This window comes from Vombatus ursinus, unplaced genomic scaffold, assembly GCF_900497805.2.
Source record: "Vombatus ursinus unplaced genomic scaffold, bare-nosed wombat genome assembly UNPS02014961.1, whole genome shotgun sequence".
NCBI classification, from domain to species: Eukaryota; Metazoa; Chordata; class Mammalia; order Diprotodontia; family Vombatidae; genus Vombatus; species Vombatus ursinus.
In genome coordinates this window covers 1,072,349-1,099,071 of record NW_020954739.1, presented here as the reverse complement: position 1 = coordinate 1,099,071, position 26,723 = coordinate 1,072,349, and the positions used below count along the sequence as shown (strand labels likewise).

At 39.0% G+C, this 26,723-nt stretch overlaps 1 protein-coding gene across 1 annotated transcript in view; it reads right to left on the bottom strand.

Moving 5' to 3' along the window:
• Positions 1–11,479: 11,479 nt before the first annotated feature.
• The window catches only part of HAUS8 (HAUS augmin like complex subunit 8), a 34,118-nt gene continuing 18,874 nt past the window's right edge, over positions 11,480–26,723 (bottom strand). The window contains exons 8-12 of the mRNA XM_027845345.1: positions 24,981–25,139; positions 24,391–24,532; positions 23,558–23,699; positions 19,658–19,822; positions 11,480–12,150 (exon numbers count right to left, since the gene is read on the bottom strand). Coding sequence (XP_027701146.1) covers positions 19,669–19,822; positions 23,558–23,699; positions 24,391–24,532; positions 24,981–25,139 — 597 coding nt within the window. The 3' untranslated portion in view covers positions 11,480–12,150; positions 19,658–19,668. The remainder of the gene's footprint in view (positions 12,151–19,657; positions 19,823–23,557; positions 23,700–24,390; positions 24,533–24,980; positions 25,140–26,723) is intronic.

The window sequence follows — 26,723 nt, the reverse complement described above, 5'->3', positions numbered from 1 at the left end:
TCCTTCAGAATTGTCTTGGATCATTGTATTGATCAGAATAGCTAAATCACTCACAACTGATCATCATACAATATTGCTTTTACTGTGTACAATGTTCTCCTGGTTCTTCTCATTTCACTTTGCATCAGTTCATATAACTCTCCCCAGGTTTTTCTTGAAACTATCCTACTTATCATTTCTATAGCACAATGGTATTCCATCACAATCATATACTACAACTTGTTCAGCCATTCCCCAATTGATGGGCATCCCCTCAATTTCCAATTCTTTGACACCACAAAACGAGCTTCTATAAATATTTTTGCACATGTGGGTCCTTTTCCCTTTTTTATGACTTCTTTTGGATACAGACCTAGTAGTGGTATTGCTGGATCAAAGGGTATGCATAGCTTTATAGCTTTTTGGTCACAGTTCCAAATTGTTCTCCAAAATGGTTAGATCAGTTCACAACTCCACCAACAGTGCATTAACGTCCCTATTTTCCCACATCCCCTCCAATGTTTGTCATTTTCTTTTTCTGTCATATTAGCCAATCTGATAGGTGTCAGGTGATACCTCAGAGTTGTTTTAATGTGCATTTCTCTAATCAATAGTGATGCAGAACATTTTTTCATATGACTACAGATAGCTTTGATTTCTTTGTCTGAAAACTTCCTGTTCATATCCTTTGACCATTCATCAATTTGGGAATGACTCTTATTCTTATAGATCTGATTCAGTTCTCCATATATTTGAGAAATAAGGCCTTTTCCAGAGAAACTTGCTGTAAAATTCTGCCCCCCTCCCCAGTTTCCTGTTTTCCTTCTAATCTTGGCTGCATTGGTTTTGTTTGTGCAAAAGCTTTTTAATTTGATGTAATCAAAATTACCGTTTTGCATTCTGCAATGCTCTTTATCTCTTGTTTGGTCATAAATCCTTCCCTTATCCATAAATCTGACAGGTAAAATATTTTGTGCTCTCCTAGTTTGCTTATGATATCACCCTTTATGGCTAAATCATGAACCCATTTTGACCTCATCTTAGTATATGGTGTGAGCTGTTGATCTATACCTAGCTTCTGCTAAACTGCTCTCCAGTTTTCCTGGCAATTTTTGTCAAATGGTGATTTCTTGTCCCAAAATCTTAGGTCTTTGGGTTTGTCAAACACTAGATTACTATGGTCATTTACTACTGTGTATTGTGTACCTTATCTATTCCACTGACTCATCTCTCTATTTCTTAGTCAGTGCCAGATTGCTTTGATGATTATTGCTTTATAATACAGTATGAGATATGGTACCGCTAAGCTGCCTTTCTTTATATTTTTTTTCCTTGATTTCCTGGATATTCTTGACCTTTTGTTCTTCCAGATGACTTTTGTTATTACTTTTTCTAGCTCTATTAAAATAATATATAATATAGCAATAAGTATAAAAGCTCTATAAATCAATTCTTTAGTTTGAATAGTACGGCACTGAATACTTAAATTAATTTAGGTAGAACTGTCATTTTTATTATATTGGCTCGGCCTACCAGTGAGCAACTAATATTTCTCCAATTGTTTACATCTGATTTTATTTGTGTGAAAAGTACTTTGTAATTGAGTTTATATAGTTCCTGGGATTGTCTTGGCAGGTAGACTCCCAAGTATTTTATATTGTGTACAGTTATTTTAAATGGAATTTCTCTTTCTATTTCTTCCTGTTGGACTTGTTTGGTAACATTAAAATGCTGATGACGTGTGTAGATTTATTTTATATTCTACAGCAGCATGTATTGAGATATAGAAGACTCAGTTCATCACTTTAGAATTCTTGATATTTGGGACCAATAATGTCAAGATTTCTCTATCATAAGAGTCCAGAATATGTAAAAAAAAACTGTAGGAAGGAAAGAAGGGAGAGAGGGAAAGAGGAAGAAAGGAAAAGAGGAAAAGGAAAAGGGAAGGAAGAAAAGAAGGAAGGAAGGAAGTAGAAGGGAGGGAGGAAGAAAGGATAAAGTTGATTGCATAACTCATCATGATTAATTCAAAGCTTGTGACTTTATCAAGTGGACCAGACCAGACCAAAGATTCAAAGACCACATGAAACATCACAGAAATGATCCTATAAGGCCAGGTGTGATGATTCCTTTTCAGTTGTTATGACATATATGTAATGACGAACCATGGGTCAAATTCACATACAGTACTATTGTATGGTTGGTGACTGCCCCCTGCAGGCCCAAGAAAAAATACTTTTGGAAGAAAAATTAAGTCAAGTATTTATTAAACACCCACTACGTGCCAGGCTCTATGCTAAGCAATAGGGATGCAAAGAGGCAAAAGACAGTCCCTGCTCTTAAGGAGTTCACAGTTGAATGGGGGAGACAACATGCAAATAATTATATATAAGCCAGCTATAGGAAGGTGAGAAAAGTGATTATTTTCTTATTAATAACCATTTTTTTATACAGGACCCAAAGATCCTCTTTTTGATTGTTCGTATCCAGCTATTAGTAGGTTAGTTATCAGTAGGGTTTTTTCTCTTTTTACTTCCTCATTTAAAAACTAGTCCTCCTAAGTCAAGGTAGCCTCTGAAACATAGGGCTGATGATAAGATTGGGTTAATATTTTCCTCAATCTTGAGGACCCCATCCAATTGGGAGAGTTTATTTCTTTTTTTTTATTATTTTTATTTTTTTTTGCTAGGCAATGGGGGTTAAGTGACTTGCCCAGGGTCACACAGCTAGTCAGTATTATGTGTCTGAGGCCAGATTTGAACTCAGGTCCTCCTGACTCCAGGGCCAGTGCTCTAGCCACTGTGCCACCTAGCTGCCCCCAAGAGTTTATTTCTGATTAAAGGGTAAAGAGAATCTAATCTAGGTGAATATCAGCCCATTGGTCAACAACTTCAGTGGTCTGAGGGGAGATAGATCTCTTTGTCCAGATAGCTGGAGGAGCCACATACTTAGCAGGAGGAGCTGGAGACTTTTTGCCCACCTCCTCATTAACATATTATTAATTGTTAACCAGTCAGAGTCCTGGGGGAGGGGGAAGCTAGGTGATGCAGTGGATAGAGCACCGGCCCTGAAGTCAAAAGGACCTGAGTTCAAATCCAGCCTCGGACCAAACACTTGATACTCACCAGCTGTGTGACCCTGGGTAAGTCACTTAACCTCACTTGCCTAAACAAAAAAAAAAAAAAAAAAAGAGTCCTCAGGGACAAGCTCTTCTCCAAAGGTAAACACTCAGGGGGCAGTAGAGAGTGGGGGGATAGAGAGGGTTGTCTTTGGTTACAAGAGAGACCACTGACCTCAATTTATTGATTATTTGCTAGCATAATTAATAAATTGATTATTAATTACCCAGAAACTATCTCTCAGAATTTTCATCTTTCTCAAAGGATAAATTTGAGATAATCAAAGCGGGAAGGCACTAGCATTAAGTAGGATTAGGAAAGGCTTCTGGTGGAAGCCTTTGAGCTAGATTTAAGCTAGAACTTGAAGGAAGTTACTAGTACCTTCTCATTGGAAATTACTTTATATATTAATTCACTTTACATATTAATTATATTTAATTCACCATATGCATATTTTTCTCCTCTAAGAGAATGTAAGCTTCTTAAAGGCAGAAGGAATTATTTCATTTTTCTCTTTGTATCAAGGTCTAGCATATAATAGGTTCTTTTTAAGTGCTTAATGAATTTTAAATGAATGGCTTCTACTCAGTAGCAAGTCTAACTATGCACAGTAAGTCTCAGCTTTCTTCTAAATAGTCTTCTTTTATCCAGGATATCTATCTATCTATCTGTCTATCTTTCTATCCCCATTTCTTTCATATGATCCTCCTATGACTTGGTTTCAAGCCCCCAATAATCCTGCTCAGTCTCCTCTACACATGCTTCAGCTAGTTAGTGTTGTTCCTTAAAACGTAGTGCTCAGTTCTAAATATAACACTCCTTGACTCTTGCTGTGATCTACCAGGGCAGAGGACAGGTTAGTTATCACCTCCCTCTTTCTGTATATGGCACAACATAATATTTCAAGTATCATTGATTTTATTGGGGTGTGTGCTCCCTCCACTGATGCAAATTGCAATAACGTTAATACATTAGTGATACGGCTAAATACTCTTAGTTTGTTGTTGGGTTTTTTCCCCCACTTCTTGTGGTCAATATTTTATAAGCTGTTCCTCAGATAATTGATGCACAAGCCATCACAAGGCCTGAACTTGGAAACATTTTCACCTTAGTAGGACCTTCAAAGATTGGATTATGCTAGCATAGCCTTTGAGAACCCAGGGTTATTTTCATGCCACAATAAGACACAACAAATTTGATAGATAATCTGCTCCATTATCATGAATAATTGAGTGTTGAAGTATGAAGATTTCTAATAAACTCATGTATAAATTCCTTCTTCGGTGTCTTCCTTCAAGACACAACTCAAAAATCTCCAAATCTAATATTTTTCTCAGGCCTCATCCTTCTTGATCTCTCTGCAGCCACTGACACTGTTGATCAACCTCTTCTCCTTGATACTTTAGGCTTCCGAGACATTGCTCTTTTCTGGTTCTCCTCCTACCTATCTGACTACTCTTCTTAGTCTCCTTTGCTGGATCTTTATCCATGTCATACTCACTGTCCATTAACGTCCATAGGGCTCTGTCTTAGTTCCTCTTCTCTCTCTATACTATTTCACTTGGTGATCTCATCAGCTACTATGGATTCAATTATCATCTCTATGTTGATGATTCTAAAATCCATTTATTCAGCCCTAACCTCTCTGCTGACCTCCAGTCTTAGATCTCCAACTGCCCACTGAACATCTCAAATTGGATGTCCTGTAGACATCTTAAACTCAACATGTCCAAAAATGAACTCATTATCTTTTCCTCCAAATCCTCCCACATTACCACTGAGGGCACCACCATCCTCCCAGTCCTGCAGGCTCTCAATATAGATTGACTCCTTATTATCTCTCATTCCCTTATCCAATCTGTTGTCAAGGATTGTCCATTTTACCTCTGTAGCATCTCTTGTGTATGTCCCTTCTGACCTCTGACATCACCACTGCCTCTTATCACCTCAAACTTGGAACACTACAATGATTTGCTGATTGGTCACTCTCCAAATACCAGATACCAAAGTAACCATTCTAAAGCATAGGTCTGACTGTGTTACCTCCCCAAAAACTCCAGTGGCCCCGTATCACTACCAATATCAAATATTAAATTATCTATCTGTCATTCAAAACCCTTCATAAACTTCCCCTCTCCTACTTCTTATACCTTATATCCCCCCTGCCCCCGCCATGTACTCTTCAATCCAGTGATACTGATCTCTTTGCTCTTCCTCACACAAGATCTTCCATCTCCCAGTTCCAGGCATTTGCACTGGTTGTCCCGCATGAACAGAAAGCTCTCCCTCCTCATCTCTATCTCCTGACTTCCCTGGCTTCCTTCAAGTCCCAGCTAAAATCCTACCTTCCATAGGAAGCCTTTCCTGGTTCCCCCTAATGATAGTGACTTCCCTCTGTTCATTATTTCCATTTGCTTGTTTGTACTTAGTTGTTTGCATGTTTTCTCTCCCATTCAATTGTGAGTTCCTCCTGCTGGGTGGAGCCTCTTTGTATCCCCATCAATAGAGCCATCTCCAGTTGTCCTGATCTATAACTTGCCACCCAAATAGCTCTTTGAACTAGAGGAGAAAGTGAGGCTGGTGACCTCTCTCACTTGAAATCAATTCACTTGCCAGTCATGGCATCATCTTCCTGATGTCATGATCCCCTTCAAGAATGAAGGACAAACAACAACCCCATTACAGCACAATGCCTGGCACACAGTAGGCACTTAATAAATCTTTATTGACTGACTGCTACCACCCAGGTGCAGGCCCTCATTACCTCACACCTGGACTATTGCAGTAGTCTACTGGCTGGTTCCCTGCTTCAATTCTCTCCTCCCCTGTCCGTTTTCCATACAGTTGTCAAACTGAATGTTCTGAAGTGCAAGTAGAATGATGCCACCTTCCATTTTAAGAAATTTCAATAGCTCCTTATCACCTCCAGGATCAAACATAACATCCTTTGTCTCTGGTCTCTGGTCTCTGGTTCCTTCCTAACTGTCCGGTTTTCTTGTATCCCACCTCCTTCTCTCACCACCTATGTACTTTGCAATCTGGTGACGCCGGACTCCTTGCTCTTCACACACAGCACTCTAGCTCTTGACTACAGGCATTTTCATTGTCTGTCCTCCATGCTGGAATGCTCTCCCTCCTCAATTCTACCTCCTGGCTTCTCCCTCTTCCTTCAAGTTTCAGTTACAGTCCCATTGCAGCAAGAAGACGTTCTCAATTCCCCTTAACACCAGTTTACCTGATCTCCACCTTGTTTGTTTGCACATGTTTGTCTGCTTGTTGTCTCTCTCATTGGACGGTAAGTTCCATAAGAGCCTTGCCTTTCTTTGTATCTCCAGTGTGTTTATCTTATTCATATTTATTCTGTACATCTATATATGACCTCATCTCTCATTAAAGCATGTAAGCTCCTTGAGAAAAGGGCTTGTCTTGCTCTTTGCATCTGTATTCCCGAAGGATAGCACAGTGCCTGGCTCATAGCTCTTAATAAATGCTTAGTGACTGACTGATTGGCTAAGATAGCGCAGATATTTTTAAGCTGGAAGAGATTTTAGAGATAATCCCTAACCTAACCTTTTAACTGTGGACCAGTTGTTATTGTAGTGTGAAACAATAATAGTTGGAAATCTGGAACACCTAACATTTGGGAGGAAAATGTTCATTTTAAAATGCTTTGTACATCATAAGAGCTCACTGAATATCTGCTGGCTAAATGAATGAATAAGAAAGGAAGCAAACCACCTCATGTGACAAAGCAAGAAACCAATAAGTTTTAAGGATGTCACAAATAGTAAAACATTCACTTAAATGCTTGAAACTTCAAATCTTTATGAAAAATATTCACCAAAAAATAGGCAAAACATAATGCAACATGGAAAATATTCCCACCCTCATGCCTTCAGTTCTAACTCCTATACAGATGATTCCCAAGTCTGTATCTTTAGCCTTGACCACTCTTCTAGCTCCAGTTGTTTCTCTCATACTATGCATCTTCAACTGCCTACTAGACTTTTTCATTTGCTTTCCTGAAGACTCAAGCTAAATATAAAACAGAATTAATCATCATGTTCCCCACCCCAAAAAAAAATAAAAATAGTTCTCCTTCTTAAATTCCTGATTTTGGTCAGTGTTATTAGTCAGAAAACCTAGATCCCAGTCCTGTGTCTTATGAAACTTACTAGCTGTAAGACTTGGGGCAAATGATATCATCTGAAGAACCTTAGCTTCTTCTTATCTAAAATGGAAATGATATTGTTGTAGGGATCAAATGAAATAATGCATGTGAAAGATCTCTGTAAATGCGTGAAATGCTATATAGCTATTGGCTATGATTAATATCAATTCTCCAAGTGACCAGATCCAAAACTTTGGGGACATAGAATCACAAAACTTAAGAGTTGGAAAAAACCTTATATCTTTTATAAAGTTCCACCCCCTGTGTGACTTCTTCTTGTCTGTCATATCTAATTAGTCTCAAGCCCTATAAATTCTTCCCTTGATTATATCCATACCTTCCTTTCCATTTCCATCCTAGTCTAGGCCTTTTAAATAGCTCTTATCTGAGTTTTTAAATAACCTATTAAACTGGGCTCTCTATCTTCAGTCTCTCCTTTAATCCACCCTGCATGCTGTTGCAAGATTAATTTTACTGAAACACCATTTTTATTATGTCATTTCACTAATGAAGAACCTTCCGTGACTCCCTACCACCATATGAGATTTAAACCCCTTTGCCTAGTTTTTCTAAACCTTCCATAATTTATCCCCAACTGAGTTTTACAAACTAATCTCCCACTTTTTCCCAGCATGACCTTCCACCCCAGCCAAACTGGTCTAATCACTGTCCCTGGTATACACCATGCTCATCTCATTTTACCATTGCTTTCACCATTCCTATGACTTGGAATGCCCTCTTCTCTATCTACCCCACTTCTTTCAAAAACCAACTCAATTTCCACCTCCTTCCTGAAGGTGGTAATGCCAAATTGCAAATCCCATTCAACTCATGTGTTGACCACTTACTGTGTCCAAGGAACTCTTTTAGGTGAAGTGAGGGATCAAAAGATGAATGAAATGGACATAGTCCCTGCCCTCCCGAACTTTACAATTTAGTGCAGAAGAGATGTACAAATAAATATGATACAAGATTAAATGTGTTAAGTATTCCAGGAGAGGCACAGGCAAAGTGCTACGGGAGCATAAATGAGGATAAGACTAGAGCTGACTATGGGAATCAAGGGAAGGTTTTCTTGGTGGTATGGTGTAGCTCGCCCACACCTCTCCACGGCCTGCTGTGGGATACTCATCTTTAATTCTTCAGAGGCAGTTGTATTCCATGTCTTGCTGCTAAGTAGCAACACCAAGAGAAAGCTAGTATTAAAAAGATGTCTTTTTGTTTTCGTGGGAAGTTTGGGGTCAGTAAATGAATTTTGTAAGTTTCTGAAAGCAACACAGCCTGCTCCCCTCCTGTTCAATTCTGGGCCTAATTTGTGCACTTACGCTATTTTTCCCAAATAACTTTACTGATGATGGACAATCCCTAAAGGGTAGTCATCCAAACCCTTGTCTCTGCTTTATAAGATGATGCTACTTATAACTGTCTATCACCTTTTTTCATAAGATTTTATAAACAGGCTTATATTCTAATCCAGTGTTGTCTTTGACAACCCTCTCTCTCTCTTTTTGACAAGCAAGCCAAATGTTTATTGACTAAGGAGCTTTCTGGGCTCTTCTGATCTCCTTGCTGTGGAAATACATTCACATTGATTAAACTTCTGAATAAAATCTTTATAGCAGGTGTTAATGTCATTTTTGTTGCACATTTTCCCTCCTCCTCTCCTTTTTCCTCCACAAGTTTATGGTTCCATTGTTCACAAACAGCTAACTCAGAGATAACTCCCACATGAATAACAAGACTTTTCCTATCTAACATATAATTTATTTCATTCTTTATGACACTATTTGGAGCACACTATGACTAACATCTACCAATTATTTTTAAAATATATTTATTTCATTAAATATTTCCCAATGACATGTACAAAATTTTTAACAACCATTTTTTAACATTTTGAGTACCAAATTCTCTCCCTCCTGGCCACACCTCCCCCCTCCCTTGAGAAGGCAAGCAATTAGATACTGATTATACTTGTGAAGTAATGCAAAATGTTATTTCCACATAAGCCATGTTACAAAAGAAAACATAAACTAAAAAAAAAAAAAGAATGAGAAAAACAAAGAAGGGGATTCTTAAAAATCTAGCCACTGATCAGATTCTTATAATCTAGACAATAGCTTACTAATGTGCAGACTCCTTAAGAGTCTGCCCAATATGATGGATGTTCTAAAAAACCTTGTCTTTGGCTGAAAAAAAAAAAAAGAAAAAAGAAAAACAAAGAAAAAGTTTTTAAAAAGTATGCTTCAATCTGCATCCAGAGTTTATCAGTTCTGTCTCTGGAGGTGGATAGCATTTTTTATCACAGGTCCTTTGGAATTGTCTTGTTTCATTACCAATTCTTTTTGGGGGGGGGAGGGTGGGTTAAGTGACTTGCCCAGAGTCACACAGCTAGAAAGTATTATGTGTCTGAGGCTGGATTTGAACTCAGGTCCTCCTGACTCCAGGGTTGGTGCTCTATCCACTGTGCCACCTAGCTGTCCCCTACCAATTTAAAGAAAGTGTTCACAATATAAAGGTTCTAGGCTTCTGTACAATCTGTAAGGCTTCTCATTCCTTCTTCCTTATGCTTTCCCATACATTTCTCCCCATCCTCATCTTTTACCACCTTCATTGAAGTGATCAAGAATCAGGATGTAAGATTTAATTTGGAGTTGAGTTCTTCATAGAATTTGTCTATCATTGCATCTTCAATAACCAATATTAGTACATATGATGCAATTATTTTCATGGTGGTCTTTTTGCAAATATTTATCATTAGCACTGTAATATGTGATGGCCAAATATCCCATGAAATGATGTTTCTTGTTGCTTTTAGATGTACAATAAAACCTACTCCAACAACTCCTTTCTTTGCCTCTTCATAAAGTACTTATAAGCTATCCTTCCATTTATCTGTAATTTCTTTCTCCTTGTTCCACTTATAGCAAGAATGTCAAGAGTACTAGAATTCAGCTCCTTTAGCAAAATGTCTACTTGGACATTGTCCAACTCAAATGTCCAAATGTCCTGGACAAGGAGCTTGAATTTAGAATATCAATAATAAAATTCAAATTTACTAAGGATCTAAATAGTGTGTGATTCTTAGCACTCCTGTTCCTTTCTCTGTGATTATGCCACTGTCCCTGAAGAAGTGGAAGTGGGGTGCTCAGGACCAAGGGCCACCCCCTATTTTTCTTTGTTGTATGGATTGACATCACAAAAAAAAATTCATTACCAAGTGGCTACTCATCCAATAACCTTTCTCTCTGCTGTAAGGTAGCTTAGTCATTGGGGGAAAAAAGATTCAGTCTAATGCTAGCACCATACTCAAAGCCTTTCTAAAACTATGAAATCTGACAAAGCTTACATAATGCTGGCACAGCCTTCAAGAACCCAGAGTCACTGCCCCCACCAGAATAAAGCACTGAAGCAGAGATACCCCAGATCACCTGTCATAATACTATGGACTCAGCAGTTTGTCAATCAGTTTTTTGAATGAATAAATGAAAGATGGTCCGCAAGAGTCATGATCTCCTCAAAACTCTTCAAAAGCTCCTTACTGCTCATTCATACTCCTTATACACACTGTTTACAGTCAAATGGGACTATTAACTTTCTCATACACGTATACCCCACAGTCTCACTTCTGTTCTTTTGTTTACTATTTCCCATGCCTGAAATGTCTCCCTTTCCTAACTTACCCCTACTTCCATCTCTCTGCCTCTGAGAATTCTATCCATCCTACAAGATCCAATTCAAATGCCATCTCCTTCCATAAAGTCCTTCCTGATTTCTCAGTAAAGGAAGATACTTTTTACCATACCACACTACTACTGCATATATTGAGTTTGAACCAATCTTGCATTGATCATATATCATTTTGTATTCATTTTTCGTAAGTGCTTACAGTCAGTTCCTTCAATGAAAGCTTTGGTGAGGACAGGAACTAGGTTGTATTGATCTTTATATCCCCCTTAGCACCAAGCATAGTGCTCTGTACATAGTAAACAGTTAATATTTGTTGTAGTTGAAGTTAAAAAGCAAGTTTTAAAATCTCCCTTTCTTTTTTTAGATATTGTGCCACAAATGGAAATTTAAAGTTTTATATTGGGGCAGCTAGGTGGTGCAGTGGATAGAGCACCGGCCCTGAAGTCAGGAAGACCTGAGTTCAAGTCCGGCCTCCAACCAAACACTTGACACTTACTAGCTGGGTGACCCTGGGCAAGTCACTTAACCCCAACTGCTTAAAAAAAAAAAAAGTTTTATATTTAAATTATACATCAAAGCTACTAAATGTGTAGTGCCCTGCAATAGTTAAAAAACACAGAACTGCCCAAGAGAAGCTGTTCTCCAGGATCTTATACAAAAATGCCAACTTCCTTTGACATAGAAACTAACATTTGGTTTGGATCATTGATTTTGAAAGTCAGCATTAAAGCTTTATTTTCATGCTGGGAATCAAATCACAGCAATTTCTCTGACTTATTCCAAATGGAAGAGTCAAAATGGGTATATTTGTGTGATAAGGTAATCAAATTCTTTTCCTTGTTGAAATGACATGCTAAGCTTATTTATGGATGTGGGCTTAAACAGTTATGCAAAGACTAGCTTCCGATGCATGCATTCCTGAAAATAAAGCTCAAACTGCTCAGTGACCACTGACAACTCCACCCTTTTTTCTAAACTGGATTTAAATCTAAAAACATTATTGTCAAAATTAGCTTTCTCTTTTATGTGTTCTGAGCCAAATATTGTTCTTCTGATGATGAAAGTGTTCTTGCGAGGTCTTCTCTCTTTCAATATAGTCTTCAATTCCACTACAGGACTAGCTCTTAAGATTGAATGAGATGAAGGGTTGACTTTTATTGCCGATAGATACTTGGATGAAGCTTCTTGTTCCTAAAAAAATAAAAGAAATAACAATCAGTTGAGAAAAAGGGACAGTCTCATTTCCAAGATAAGAATATGTTTTCCTTGTGAATGTTTACATTGAATATTGCGTACCCAATGGTCAGTTGATGTTACAGAGCCACAAAGACAAGTTCTGAGGGTTTAGTTGATATTCAGAGGACATTCTGCTTTATACCTAAATTATCTTATGGTGCACTATTTGTACCCATGCTGGCTGCCTACACCAATGTGAAATCTTTAGTAGTGTTTTTTTATTGACTATCTCCCTTCTTTTGCATAGAGATCTCTCCCATTGGGACTCTAGAACAAAGACCCTGTAATGTCAGAGACGGAAGTGACTTAGAATACAGAAAACAGAACTGTAAGGGACCTCAGACCATAATGCCCGCAATTCCAAGGCCAAGTGCAACCACAGAATATAAAATGTTGCAGATCTGAGCTGGAAGTAATCTTGCAACATGTAACATTACACTTGGGAAGCTCATGTACTCAACCCCCTCCTTTTATAGATGAGAAATCTGAGAGACAGAGAAGTGAAACGACTTGCTCAGTGTCGCACAGTCAATCATCTACTTGGATAGCTGAGTAGTTTATGATCCACTGTCAATGTGGCAGGTTTCCAGGGGAGTACCCAAGGGTTCTGTGCTTGGCTCCATGCTGCTTAACATTTTTATCAGAGACTTGGATAAAAGGCTTAGATTGCATGCTCGTAAGATGTGTCGATGACACCAAGATGGTAACAGAGTGAGTAAGAAAGTCAGGATACAAAAGGATCTTTACAGCTGAGAGCACCGGGTGAACCTAATAAGATAAAATTCAATAGGGATAAATATAAAGTCCTCCACTTGGGTTAAAAAAATTGACAAATGTAAGTTAGGGGAGGCACAGATGGAGAGAAGCTGTATTGAAAAGGATCCTTTGTGCTGAGTGAAGTGAGCAGAACCAGGAGAATGTTGTACACAGTAACAGCCACGTTGTGCGATGACCAATGTTGATAAACTTAACCCTTCCCAGCAATACAAGGATCTAAGACATTAGGAGGGGCACAGCTCCCAGGAATAGGGAAGTGATGATCCCCTCGCACTCTGCCCTTGTTAGACTATCTGGAGTGTTGTGTTCCGTTCTGGGCACAATTTAAGAAGGCTATCGATAAGCAAGAGAGAAGACAGCAACCAGGACAGTGAAAGGCCTTAAATTCACAGATATGAGGATTAGTTAAAGGAACTGGGCATGTTTAGGCTAGAGAAAAGAAGAGCCAGGGAGGACAGAACTGTCTTACAGTATTTGAAGGGCTGTCATATAAAGGAGAGATTATACACTTGGTACCTCCCGTTTTAGTCAAATTATTTTGTTTGCCCCCCCCCCGAGTGAACTTGACCCTTCCCAGCTCCTGCACATTCCACTTCCTTGAGGTGGAATGAGCCCTACCTTCCTCTTTTCCATTCTAGTCAATATATGTTCGTTGTGTTGAATTCAATGAACATTCATCAAATGCCTGTTTCGTACAGAACACTGTGGCAGGTGCTGGGAGAGATAGATAAAGCTTAGAGAAGACACAGTCCCTTTCTTCAGTCTAGTACAAAGATAAGATATAAACAAACAACTATAATTCATTATAGAGGTGCAAAGTGCTGAGGGTGAAGCACAAAGGTCACTTACAGACTTCAGTGAAGGCTTTATTGAGCTATGTAGGTAGAAATTCAACAGGCAAAAGGGTAGGAAGGGCATTCTGGGCCCAAAAGCATGTGTGAGGAAAGGCACAAAAGCATGAGCTTATAAAGCTTGTTCAGGGGGCAAAAAGTAGCCCTGTTTGGCTGAAGTATAAAGTTTGTGGATGGGGAACTTCTGGATCATATGACTGACAAGATAGAAGACTAGATATCTTGTCTGATCTTCACGACCTCTCAAACCTCTCCAGAGCAGAAATTATGAGCCAAAGATAAAACAACTTTAGCTGCCACCATGGTCTAGGACAATCAGAACACTCCTCCCACCCTAAAAGGTTAAAGAAACCAAACAACTCATGCAGCATCACCTCTTCCACTACCTACCACACTCTCAGTGTGGGATTTACACCGGGGATGGTTCAATATTAAGAAAACAATCAATGTAATTTATCACATTGAAAACCAAAATGTCCAAAACTACATGATTACCTCAATAGATGCAGTAATGGCTTTTGACAAAGTACAGCACACTTTTATGCTAAAAAACAAACGAACAAAAAAACCCCAACCCTACAAAGTATATGCATACAGGGACTTTTTTTTTTTAAATATAAAGAGCATCTATCTAAAACCAAAAGCAAGCATCATATGCAATGGAGATATACTAGAACTTTTTTCCAATAAACGCAGGAGTGAAGTAAGGATGCTCTCTTTCCCCACTATTATTTGACATAGTTCTGGAAATGCTAGTAACAGCAATAAGATGGGAAAGAAATTAAATAAAGATAAGTAAAAAGGTGATAAAACTATCCCTGTTCGCTGATAATGATGACATACGCATCTTTTTTTTTTCTTAGGTAATTGGGGTTAAGTGACTTGCTCAGGGTCACACAGCTAGTAAGTGTCAAGTGTTTGGTCTGAGGTCACATTTGAACTCAGGTCCTCCTGACTTCAGGGCTGGTGCTCTATCCACTGCGCCACCAAGCTGCCCCTGACATACTCATCTTGTGAAAAAATCATGAAGCCAATTTCTTGTATTCAAGTGTAAGATTTTACATTTATTACTATCAAGCTTAATCTTTATTATTAAGAACTTGGATCTTTATTTTGTTATGTTAAAGAGTTTTAAAAAATATTTTTATTTCGAACTTAAACACCATAAAGTACTGCCCAATATACAATATAGAACACAAAAGGATTATATATGAAACCATGGATCTCTATTCCATACCACTTGTTTTTAAAAACATATTTGACTTGTTATTTTAAAGAACTCTCCAGCTTGTCCATACTTTCTTTTTGTGGCAGTTCGGTGACACCGTGGATAGAGCTCTGGGCCCGGAGTCAGGAAGACCTAAGTTCAAATCCGGCCTCAGATCCTCGCTGTGTGACCCTACACAAATTACTCAACCTCTATCTGCCTTAGCTTCATCAACTGTAAAATGGAGATGAAAATAATGGCAGCTATCTCTAAAGGCTGCTATGAGAATTAAATGATATATTTGTAAAGTAGTTAACACCATACCTGACACATAATAAATGCTTGTTTTCTTCCCTTCCCCCTCCTGAATATATTAATATAACATACTATCATTGTGCCATAAGAAAGATCAAATATGAGGAATCCAAAAAATCACAGCAAGATTTGAATGAAATGATACAAAATGAAATAAGGAGTACCAGCACAGTTTGTACTATGACTACATTGTAAATAAAAGTAACACTAAAAGATAACTGAATTCAGAATAGATGTAATGACCAATATTGAATACAGAGAGAGGTTAAATGACTATGGAAGCCAAATGTGGACAGTCACATAATTGGTTGATTTTGCTCAATTCTTTTTGTTAAAAAGGAGTAGTTTGGGGAGAGAAGAAATGTACAGATATTAGGAAATGATTGTGATATAAAAGAAAAGACATGAATTTTTGAAATGTCTTTAAATTTTAAAAAAGAAGCTGGGCAGTGAAGGGGAGGAGAGATGGGACAGGAACTGGTTGCTATAGAAAGATCAAGAGGTGTTTTTTTTCTTTGAAACCTGATTCAAAACCCATCTCCTCTAAAAGTTTTCCTTGATTATTTCCATATGACAATTCTTTGCTCCACTTAGCATACCCTTTGTACTTATTTTTTCTTGTTTCTAATGCTTTACATTTCTATTTGAGACTGCAAAGGATCTGTGATCTCATCCAAGTGGCTACTCCCTTCAAGGGGCAGCTTCAAGCCTCTCCATTCTGATTCTTGACCTTGTCCTCCTATAAATCCTCCAAAGTGCTGGCTGGCGGGGGGCTGGGGGGCCTTCCTCTAGATCTCTTGACATTACAAAGGAACTAATGGAATGAATGTTGTCTGTCATCCCATGCTCTTGCAACACGTCAGCTTCCTTTCCCAGTCATGCTCTCTTCGATCACATTTTATGCCACCTCTGATGCACAATCAATGGATCAGAAATCATCTTGGGCTCAAGCATGATGTCACCCCCAAATAAGACATCTGGGAAATATTACGATCTACCAGGGAATCCTTCTTACTTGTAGTCTGCACTGGACATTCCCCATCACAATGGCAAATATCGTAGGTGAACATGTCTTTCTGTTTCATGCCTCAATTGATATTAAAAACTGGATGGCTAACAGAATTAGTTCTCTTGGTGTTTTTCAAGTAATCTTGTGCAACTTTAACAAACACGTGTGACTTTGTTGGAGGATTGTCTTCACAGTGGCATGGTGCTCTACTGAATCTAATGCCTTTTGATGTCACTAAAAAGCATGGTGGAATCTGGTATTATCTGTACCTTTCAGTTGGATGTGTGACTTTGTATAAGCCTGCCTATTTTTGTCGGCTTTGTAATGTTTTCCAAACTCCTTATCTATTTCTTCTTCCAGTCTAAGTGACCTGCATTATGCTTTAAAGCCAATACTCTTTCTTTTTCTGCCCCTGCTGATCTTCACCCAGATGCTACAATTTCCCCTCTGGTCCCCGTCTTTCCTTAAGAGTTAACTCCAATTAATTCTGCAAAAATGTATTGAGCACCTCTTATGCAGCGACTGTGCTAGGTGCTGGGGATATGAAGATAAGAGCCAAACAGTCCATGCTCTCAAGCAGCGTATATTCTCCTGGGAGAGGGACAGCTACATAATATGGTGCAGGGCAAATGGAACTGGCTCTGGAGTCAGAGGAAATGGGTTTAAATTCTACCTCTGACCCTTATTACCTGTGTGGCTTTGTACAAGTCAATTTATTTTCTAGGACCACACCTTCTTCATCTGTAAAATAAGGGAGTTGGGCTAGATTGCTTCTGAGACCTCTTACAGCCATAGATGCAGAATCTTATAATCCTCTGACTCCTAATAAGTCAACACAAGCTTGGAAGGGAGTGCTAAAAACTGGGGAGTTCAGGAAAGGTCTTCTGTAGGAGGTGGTGGAGAGAAGGAGTGGCATTTGGTATTTCCTCTGCCTCAAGGCTCAGCTCAAGGACCACCTCCTATCTATAACCATGTTTCTTTTGAATAAAGTAGATTTTTTCCAATCATGGGTCTCATTCCACTGACTCTCAGTAATTGGTATCTATGCTTGCATTAAACCTTCAAGTTCAGCTTGCCTGTTACCTCCACTTTGTGTACATGTTTAGATGTCCCAGGCTATGGGTTTTATGAATGGCTCCTTTGGGGAATCTATTTGTCCTATGAGCTTTTGGATAGCTCTACTGCCATTCCTCTTCCTGCACGATTGTTGCTCCCTTTGGTATCCAGCTTGGCCACACCTATGCAGTTTTCTCTCTTGCCTCATAGGCAAATTTCTGATCAGGAGCCTCCCTGGTAGGCTCATCCTTAGTCTACGACCAGAATCGCCGGCATGGTAAGACTGTGAGAACCTATCTTTTGCCTCTGTGAATCAGGGTTATCCGCACACCATGATACATAAGTTCCTTGAGGGCAGGGCCTAATTTTACCTTTCTTTGAATCCCCAGCACTTCACACAGGGTACACTGTAAGCGCTTAAATAGTAAATGCTTGTTGACTTAACTTGCCACTTTAAAGTTAGGTAGTCACTTTGTTAAAAACTTCTTTATGATAAAAAATATACATATATATTAATATCTTTCCCCAAAAGGAAACATGTAGTATAAAGAGCCTTAACTAAGACTCAGGAAACCGGGTTCCCCTTCTGGCTTTCTGCCATTTACTACCACATAACTCTAGTCAAGTCATTTCTGTTGGGAGGGCTTCCACAGTCTCCTTGTCCGTAAAAAGAAGGTGACCAGTTAATTTCTTAGGTCCCTTCCTAGCTCCAAATTTTGTGATTCTAAGAAATAATGTTTCTTTTGAAATTCAAATTTTTAAAACTAAAACCACAGGTTCCTCCTTTCTGGTTTAAGATACATATCTTTGGGTTGTGCATTTCATATATTCCCAAAGTGGGTGATACCGCCCTCAGGGTTGCTGGAATGATCCAGGGGGGTAGTAGTAGACTTGGGTGCAATTATTGAATAAAAATAAGGGGACAGTGGAAGCATAAGGAAAGAACAGAAGAAAATTTGAAAAACAGTTCGTACATGTTTCATCTGTTGTGTAACAGAGTTAAAGTCGTAGTGATTACATTGTCTTTCAAATAAACATACAAAATGCAAGTTATAACCAATCAATGGTCAAATCCATCTACAGGTTTTAACATGCAAGTGTTGGCAGGCAATTGAGTTGTCGGGGAGTCCAGCATGCATCAGCAAGAATATGTGCATGTAATGACTTTGTTTACAATACGATAACCATATGGTTACATGACGCAATATTGCATCACCAAAATTTCAATGCAGGGAAAAAAAACTCACAAATTTACAATAAATTATCAAATTTAAGATGCATCATTTAAAAAGAAATACATTTGAAATGACACAAATTAAAAAAAAAACATTAAAAGGTTAGAGAAAGTAAATTTCCAGGAGGGGCTCTGAGTAATTTTTTTTTTTTTTTGAAAAGGGGGTAGTAGGCCAAATAAGTCTAGGAATGTCTGGGCTAAACACCATCAGAAGGTGAGTGAAGTTCTCCCTCCAGTGGCAGCAATCTGTAAAAGCAGTTAAATTAAACTACCAAAAACATTTAGTTCACACATGGAAAAGTTATAGTTTAAAGAATAGACTCAAGTCTATTTGAGCAGTAAAAACCATTAAAACAGAATGTGAGAACCATAGGGGCTCTTAGAGTTATTCCATTCAAGGATTCTTAACCTGGGGCCTGTGAATTTGCTTTTTAAAAATATTTTAACAGTATTTTCAATATAATTGGTTTCCTTTGGAATCCTATATATCTTATTTTATCCATTTGAAACCTTATTCACCAGACTGCCAAAGGAGTATGAACCACAAAAAAGGTTAAGAATCTCTGGTCTAGTTGAACTCCCTTATTTTACAGATAGAAAAGCTGAAGCCCTGAGGCGATCTGCTCAAGAAAAAAAACAGAACTATAGGGGTTCCTTTCAATGCAACAAAAAGGACATTTCATCAGGCTTACTTACAAATTTAAAAATGAGTTAGTCTTTTTATATTGCCTAAATATTGAAAATTAAATGTACCCATTTGAAAATGCACAAAACTTTATGTCAGGACTCTTTTATTTTTGATATCCCAAATCTCTCACATAATAGAATGCAAAAACATTTAATACACGTCAATTTAAAGTGCTAAGTATTCTGAATGTCATAAAAAGACAAAAATGTGTTCTCTATAGTACTCAAACATTTATGCATAAGGTAGAAAAAATGGAAGAAAACCAAACCAGTAAAAATACATCAGAGACAATTTGTTGATGTGATAAACCTAAAAATATAAGCACCTATTAGGCCTTCAGTTGCCTGTTAGAGTATCCTCTGAATGCTCTTGATTAAAATACCACTGGCTTAGGTTCTGTGTGCCTTGAGTCTCTTCCCAGACTTCTTGGTTAGTTAAAGCAGCTTCTTTACTGACTTCAGAGGATAAGTTAAGCACCTGGACAAAGCTCCTGCAAACAAATCAGAAAAAAATTGGCATTTCCTTTGTCCAATGACACGAGTTGGATAACCACAGCAATGTCAATATTAGTAGAGAAATGGTATAAATATAAAGGCCTGTTTGGTTAAAGAAACTGGGAACATTTAGTCTAGTGAAGATTTAAAGTGAACATGTTCACCAACTTCAAAAATAGAAAGCCATCACTTGGCTCTAGAGAAAATAACAAGGACCAATTGTTGTTCAGTCGTTTCAGTTGTGTCCAACTCTTTGTAATCCTATTGGGGATTTTCTTGGCAAATATACCAGAGTGGTTTGCCATTCCCTTCTCCAGATCATTTTACAGATGAGGAAACTGAAGCGAACAGGGTTAAGTGACTTGTCCAGGATCACACAGCTAGTAAGTGTCTACGGCCAAATCTGCACTCTTTCTGACTCCAGGCCCGAGCTCTATCCATTGAGTCACCTAGCTGCACTAAGGACCAATTAAAGACAGTTAAAAGGTGTAAGACTTAAAATCAATATAAGGAAGAACTATCTAATACTGTGAATTGCCCAACAGTAAAACAGAGTATCTCATGAGATAGTAAGCTTGCTATTACTGTTTGTAATTCAATAATACTGTTTGTATTCAAACAAAGACTAGATGACCACTTGTCAGGGATATTGCATGGAAAATTCATGCTTACATATCATGAGGATATTTCCAACTCTGGGATTTTAGGTTTTGAGGGATATGTGCTTTCCTGATTATGCAATGAAACAGATACCCTCCCACCCTACCCAAATAAGAGAGATCATAGTGTATAGCATAAGGAGGCCCTGAAAAAAGAAGTGATTCCAAAATGTGTATCTGTTCCTTGCTGAATATGTATTTTTTCTTTCATTCTTGATCTTTTTGCTCTTCCGCACCTGATGATTACAACAACCCCTCTATCTGTTCCGTGATTTCATCAGTAGTAGAACTGACATGTTACTTAATAAATTCTAATGAGCTACACAAAGTGATTTGTCCAGCATCACATAGCCAGAAAAATGTCAGGGGAGGATCTGGACTCAAGTCTTCTTGACTCCAAGACCAGTATGTACTCTATGGCCATTATACCGTGCTTTTTGTTCATTTATATTTTCTATAGTAAATGTAGTTGTTAGAGGTTCAAAAATAAGAAATTTATAGAATGGAGGATAATACTCTAGAATAACCTTATCAAGAAATGGAATCAAAACTTCTATTCGCAAGACAACGAAAACAGAATACAACAAATCAAAGCGAAATAAGATTGGAACACTCTTCTATTAAGGGATCACTTGGAGCCAAAAGACTGAGGTTTGAATCTGTTTTACCACTTACTAGCCATGTAAGTATAAGCTAATCATCTTACCTCTGGGAGCCTTAGTTTCTCAATCTATAAAACTTGGATAATATTCACCTGTCCTACCAACCTCCCCAGGTCTACGTAGGAGAGCTGGGATCAGAACCCACATATTGTGAGTCCAGTGTGCTTTTCATTCCAGGTCATACCACTAACTCCTGCTAGAGGGCCATTCGGAGTTTCTTGGGATTGCTGGATTTTCGAGCTGAAAGGAACCCTTAGGTTCCTTTTTACCTAAAGGAAATCACTTAATAAGCCACCTCACTTTATGACTGAGGAAAATGGAGTGTTGTAGCCACAGCAGGCTTCTCTCCTCCTCTGGGTACAGGGGATACTGGATCCTGGGCAATGTACCCCAAACCACAAGCGTCTCCCTGAAGGACAACGAAAGCAGGGCAGCTTCCACAAGTGCTAAGAGCTGCCATCTTGGGCAGAAAGTTAAAATCACACTTGGAGCTTGGAATTAGATTCCTACTGCCCTAGACCCGGGGTGGGGAACCTTGAGGCCACAGGTTCCCTCCCCCTCCCCTAGAACTAGCAGGTTCTCTGGCTTGAGTTTCACTTCTAAGGGTTTTTCCCTCCGTTTTTATGTTCCAACTTCCCAACTTGGCTGTAAGAGCCTGTACAAGGAGAATGTAAAGGTCTTTATCTCATTCTCTGTCTTCACGTCTCCAAAGCTAACCCCAGGGCCTTGCACACAGTTAGCCAGCACTAAATAAGTATCACTGCTGAACTGTATCTGTGTAGGTCACACCACATTTAGCACAATAAAAGGGATTCACTATGCACTTATGCTGATTCAGAAGAAGGAACAGAAGGAGGCCCTGGTGTGTAACTGGGGCAGCAGAGGCAGGTCCTGTGGCTCTGTGGAGCTGTGGAACAGCATGGAGATCCAGGGAGAGGGCAGGAAGAGAAGGCCTCGAACCCCAGCTGAGGATGTGAGCCAGCTGCCATGGGAGAGTCACATTCCCTTCTGGGTCTCTGGCTTCCTCACATGCAAAAAACAGGAGGTTAGCAACATGTGAAGAATGGCAAAGGGGATGGAAGGGAGGATCCGAAGGACATCCCAGAAGTAGAAGGGCTGGTACTTCATGACCAAATGGAGATTTCAGAGAGGAGATAGGAAGACAGAAACAGAGAGAGAGAGAGATGGGCAGGCAAGCAGAGACAGAGACACAAACAGAAAGACAGGGGGAGATTAAGAGACAGAGACAGAGACACAAAGCCTGGGGCTGCAACTAGCTCCTGCTTTAGCTCCAGCTCCTGGCTTCCAGGAAGACTCATCTTCCTGAGTTCAGTCTCACTAGCTGCGTGACCCTGGGCAAGTCACTTCACCCTGTTTGCCTCAGTTTCCTCACCTGTAAAATGAGCTGGAGAAGGAAATGGCAAACCACTCCAGCATCTCTGCCAAGAAAACCCGAAGTGGGGTCATGGAGTCAGACATGACTGAAATGATTGAGCAACAACGACGGACTTTATTCCTAACTAAATTATCATTTGATTCTAATTAACATTCATCTTGCCTTATTTTCATCATAAAAGCAAAACCCAAATACAAAGCCACGATGAATACAGCTCATTTTGCCATAATGCTAGCAAAAAAAAAAAATTACAGGGCATCTTATTTAATAGAAATCTTCTAGATGAATAAACCATATTTCTTTTAATATACAAACTACATTTGATACATTTTATATAGAAATCCTGCAAAAAAGTATGACACTTGACTGCCTTCTTAGAGTACGCAAAACATGATTTCAACTTTTCCCAATGATTAAAGGACATCATTAGAAACTCTTATTGTACTTTAATAAACATAATCTCAAGTGACAATTTAGGCATATAAGGCTGTTTGCTTCTAGACCAAATGGCTTCAAACTGCTTTTGTAGTTGATACGTTTATTTTTTAACAATTCTTCTAATTCAGACAATTAGCACTTATTAAGTGCCTACTATGTCCGTATTTTGGGTTCAGCTGTCAGGGTAATAATGATGATAGTGAATGTATTACATACAAATTTATTTATACACACACACACACACACACACACACACACACACACACACACTTTACATTTATTTCATTTGATCTGCGTACCTGTCTCCAGGAGACACCTTGAATCTCTGTTCTGTTATGGAGTCAGAAACCAGATTATCAAGCCTTTTATGACTGTGTACAAAGCAATGCAGGTCAAGAGGTTCAAAAGTATCTTAAAGTAAATGACATGTACTTTTCAACACACTTTGGCAAAAGGCCTTTTTTCCACTAACTCTGCCAGCACAGTTGGGTCTCACGTTTTGAAGCTGACAGAAGTCTGATTTCGGAACAACTGAAGCGTTACAATATTCTTTAGCAAGCTTTTGGGAGGACGTACCTTTTGAGTTCTAGATCCTTTTTCCGTATCACTTCTTTAAATTCACCCAACACATCAAACACTTTAGCATTCTCTTCGAAGTGTTCAGTTGTAACTTCTGCCAACAAGCTTTGTGTGATAGACAGCTGGTGTTGTAACTCATCTACAAAGGAAAAATAACATTAAAAACCTGCTTTTAATTATCAGATCTCCAGAATATTTTTAAGTCTAAAAAAAGGTTCATCAACGAAGCAACTCACACTTGTATCACATTTTACAGTAGACAAAGCGCTATCCCTATAGTCATACTATGCTGACAGTTCAAAGAGGGTGGGGAAGGGGCTAAGCATTTAGCAAGTATCCATTATGTTCCAGGTGCCAGGTACCATGCTGAGAACTTTACAAATATGATCTCATTTGATTCTCACAACTACCCTATGATATAGGTGCTGTTATTATCTCCATTTTACAGTTGTGGAAACTGAGGCAAACAGATGTTAAGTGACTTGCCTAGAGTCACACAGCTTAGTAAGTATCTGAGGCTGGATTTGAAGTCAGGCTTTCTTTTTTTTCCCCCTTAAACTCAGGTCTTCTTGACTCCAGGCCAGTGTTCTATCCACTGTACTACCTACCTGCCTGCTAAATAGTATTATCTCCATTTTGGACATGAGTCAACTGAGGTTCAGAGATATGGACTGCCTTGTCCATAGTCAAACAGATAGTAAATAGCTCTACCAGGATTAAAATATAGGTCTCCTGACTCCAAGTCCAATGTTTTCTCTGTTAAGCCCCATGGAAGATATTTGCATAATGGTTCTGTAATACACTAAGCAGAATGCCCATGACATCCATACCTAAAAACTGGTCCTGATCTCCTTCCATATGAATGGATTTCACAGGGAGTTCATGCCTGGTAGAGTCCAGTGCAGTTGCAAAAGTTTTATAATCCTTCTTAAAATCCTCAGACATTGCCACAAAGGGAGCAAGCAATTCACTCTGCAAGGACAAAAGAAAAGGCATTACTATAAACTAAAAATTGTAATTGATAATCTAGTATCTCCTAGTCTGCCACTCTAAAATACCAACCATACCACTATATTATTATACTTGGGGGAAACTGCTACTATTGGTAAGTCTTAATGATTAGGAAATTCACTGTAAATAAGTTTTGCACCAAAAAAAGGGACAGGTTCCTGGGGTTTCACACTACTTCCTCTTCCTAAAAACTCTCTATTACGTGTGCACTTTAACTAACCAGAGCCAGAAGGCAGAAGTGTGCAAACAGAAAATGATCTAGCATATGAAATGAGACCTTTGGATTGTTTAGTACGCCATTATAAATGTTGCCACTTAGCGAGAAGCCCCAAAGTTTCCTGTTAGTTCTTTTCACCTAAAAATGAACATTCTTTAACATTAGGGTAGCACAAGTTAGGGTTAGTCTAACCTGAGTAGCAAGGACGTCCGCCATTTCCTGCTCCTTCTTATGAAACTGAAGCTTGCGTTTCAATTTCTGCACTTTTTTTTGAAGTCTGTCCTTTTCTTCACATAACATGATTAGATTTCTTTCTTCCTTTTCTTCCATTACAGCAACATGTTTTTTCATCTGTGAAATCCAAAAGAGTTCCAGCACCTTTACCTTAACTCTTTACTAAAGTATTCCCTTAAAGGTGCTGCTGCGGAAGTATTCCCTCTACCGAGGAAGAGGCAGCACAGATGTGGATAACGCATCTTCAGACGTGGACACAGAAGACCTAGGTTCAAAGTCTACCTCTGACTGTTTCAGTCTGTGTGACCTCAGGCAAGGAAGTCAGTCAAAACACATTTAGTTAGTTCCTACTAAGTGCTAGGCATTGTGCTGATAGACTACTGGATACAAATACAAATAAAAACAAAGATAGTCCTTGCCCTTAAGGAGCTTATAATCTAACGGGTAAGTCACTTACACTCCACAAAATGAGTGGGCTGGTCCCTCTAATTCTTTTTAACTCTAAATCTAGAAGGCCTATGAGATCTGCAATTTGTCTGACCTTAAGTCTTATGGTGTTGCCTGGGATATGATTCAGTGCCTTGCCTGGGGTCACAGCTGGCATGTGTCAAAGACAGAGTGTGGGGCCACCCACAGAGCCAGTTCTCCATCCTTGACACCATACTCCCTCAAACTCTACTACAAGAGATGATGTTCCAGGGGAGTCCAACTACCTCCATCACCTCAACACTCCCTCCCCTTAAACTCATGAAGAAAGCCCAAGGGCCTGGGGAAGTACGATGCCCTCCAGACCATCAACCCTGCTTTCAGCCTGAACCACTATAAGCTGGACCCACAAGACCTTCTCCACAATCCTCACCACCACTGACAAAACTGCTGAACTGCCGTGGATAGGCAGGTATACACAAAAGCCTTGGGAATACCAGTCCCCTGCCCCAAGACTTGACTTGTCCTCAGAGCCTTCATCCAGGGGATCAACCCCCATGGAGAAGGGGCCAGCTAGCCCTAGTACAACCGCTGCTCACGGGGCATGCAAGTCACCCTAGAAAGACAGAAGTCCTGATACGCCAAGTGAATTAAACCACCACTACCTTTTTTCCTTTTGCAAACTACTTTTTTTTGCAAACTATTTCTTCTTTCACAAAATAACTAATACAGAAATGTTTTATGTGATTGCATATACATAACCTATATTAAATTGCTTACCGTCTTAGAGGGGGGAGAAAATTTGGAACTCTGAATTTTATAAAAAATGAATGTTAAAAATTGTCTTTACATGTAATTGGAAAAAATAAAATACTATTAAAAAACACCACCACCTTGACAATCTTCTCTCAGAGGTACAGATCAAGACCCTTAGCCCAGTACCCCTCACAGATAGCAGGACCACCCACCAGAGACTTGCTTCTAGCCCAGACCAGACAACCAACAAGCAGGCAATCAACTCCAGAGATGATCTGGCAACTGCTTCTGCAGGAGCTGCAGCCTGTGCTACCCCAACAATGACAATGAAGACCCTGCAAAGATATCTCTCACCTCAAACGTCCTTGGTACTGTTAAATGGCTCTACAGAAGACGTCAGTATGGTTTTACCAGTGGAAATAATATTAAAGAAGATGTATTATCATCTGCTTTGCCACTTTACTGTCAGGACCAAGGAACTTCCATTTGACTACCAACTGAAGTATATTGTCTCTTTCT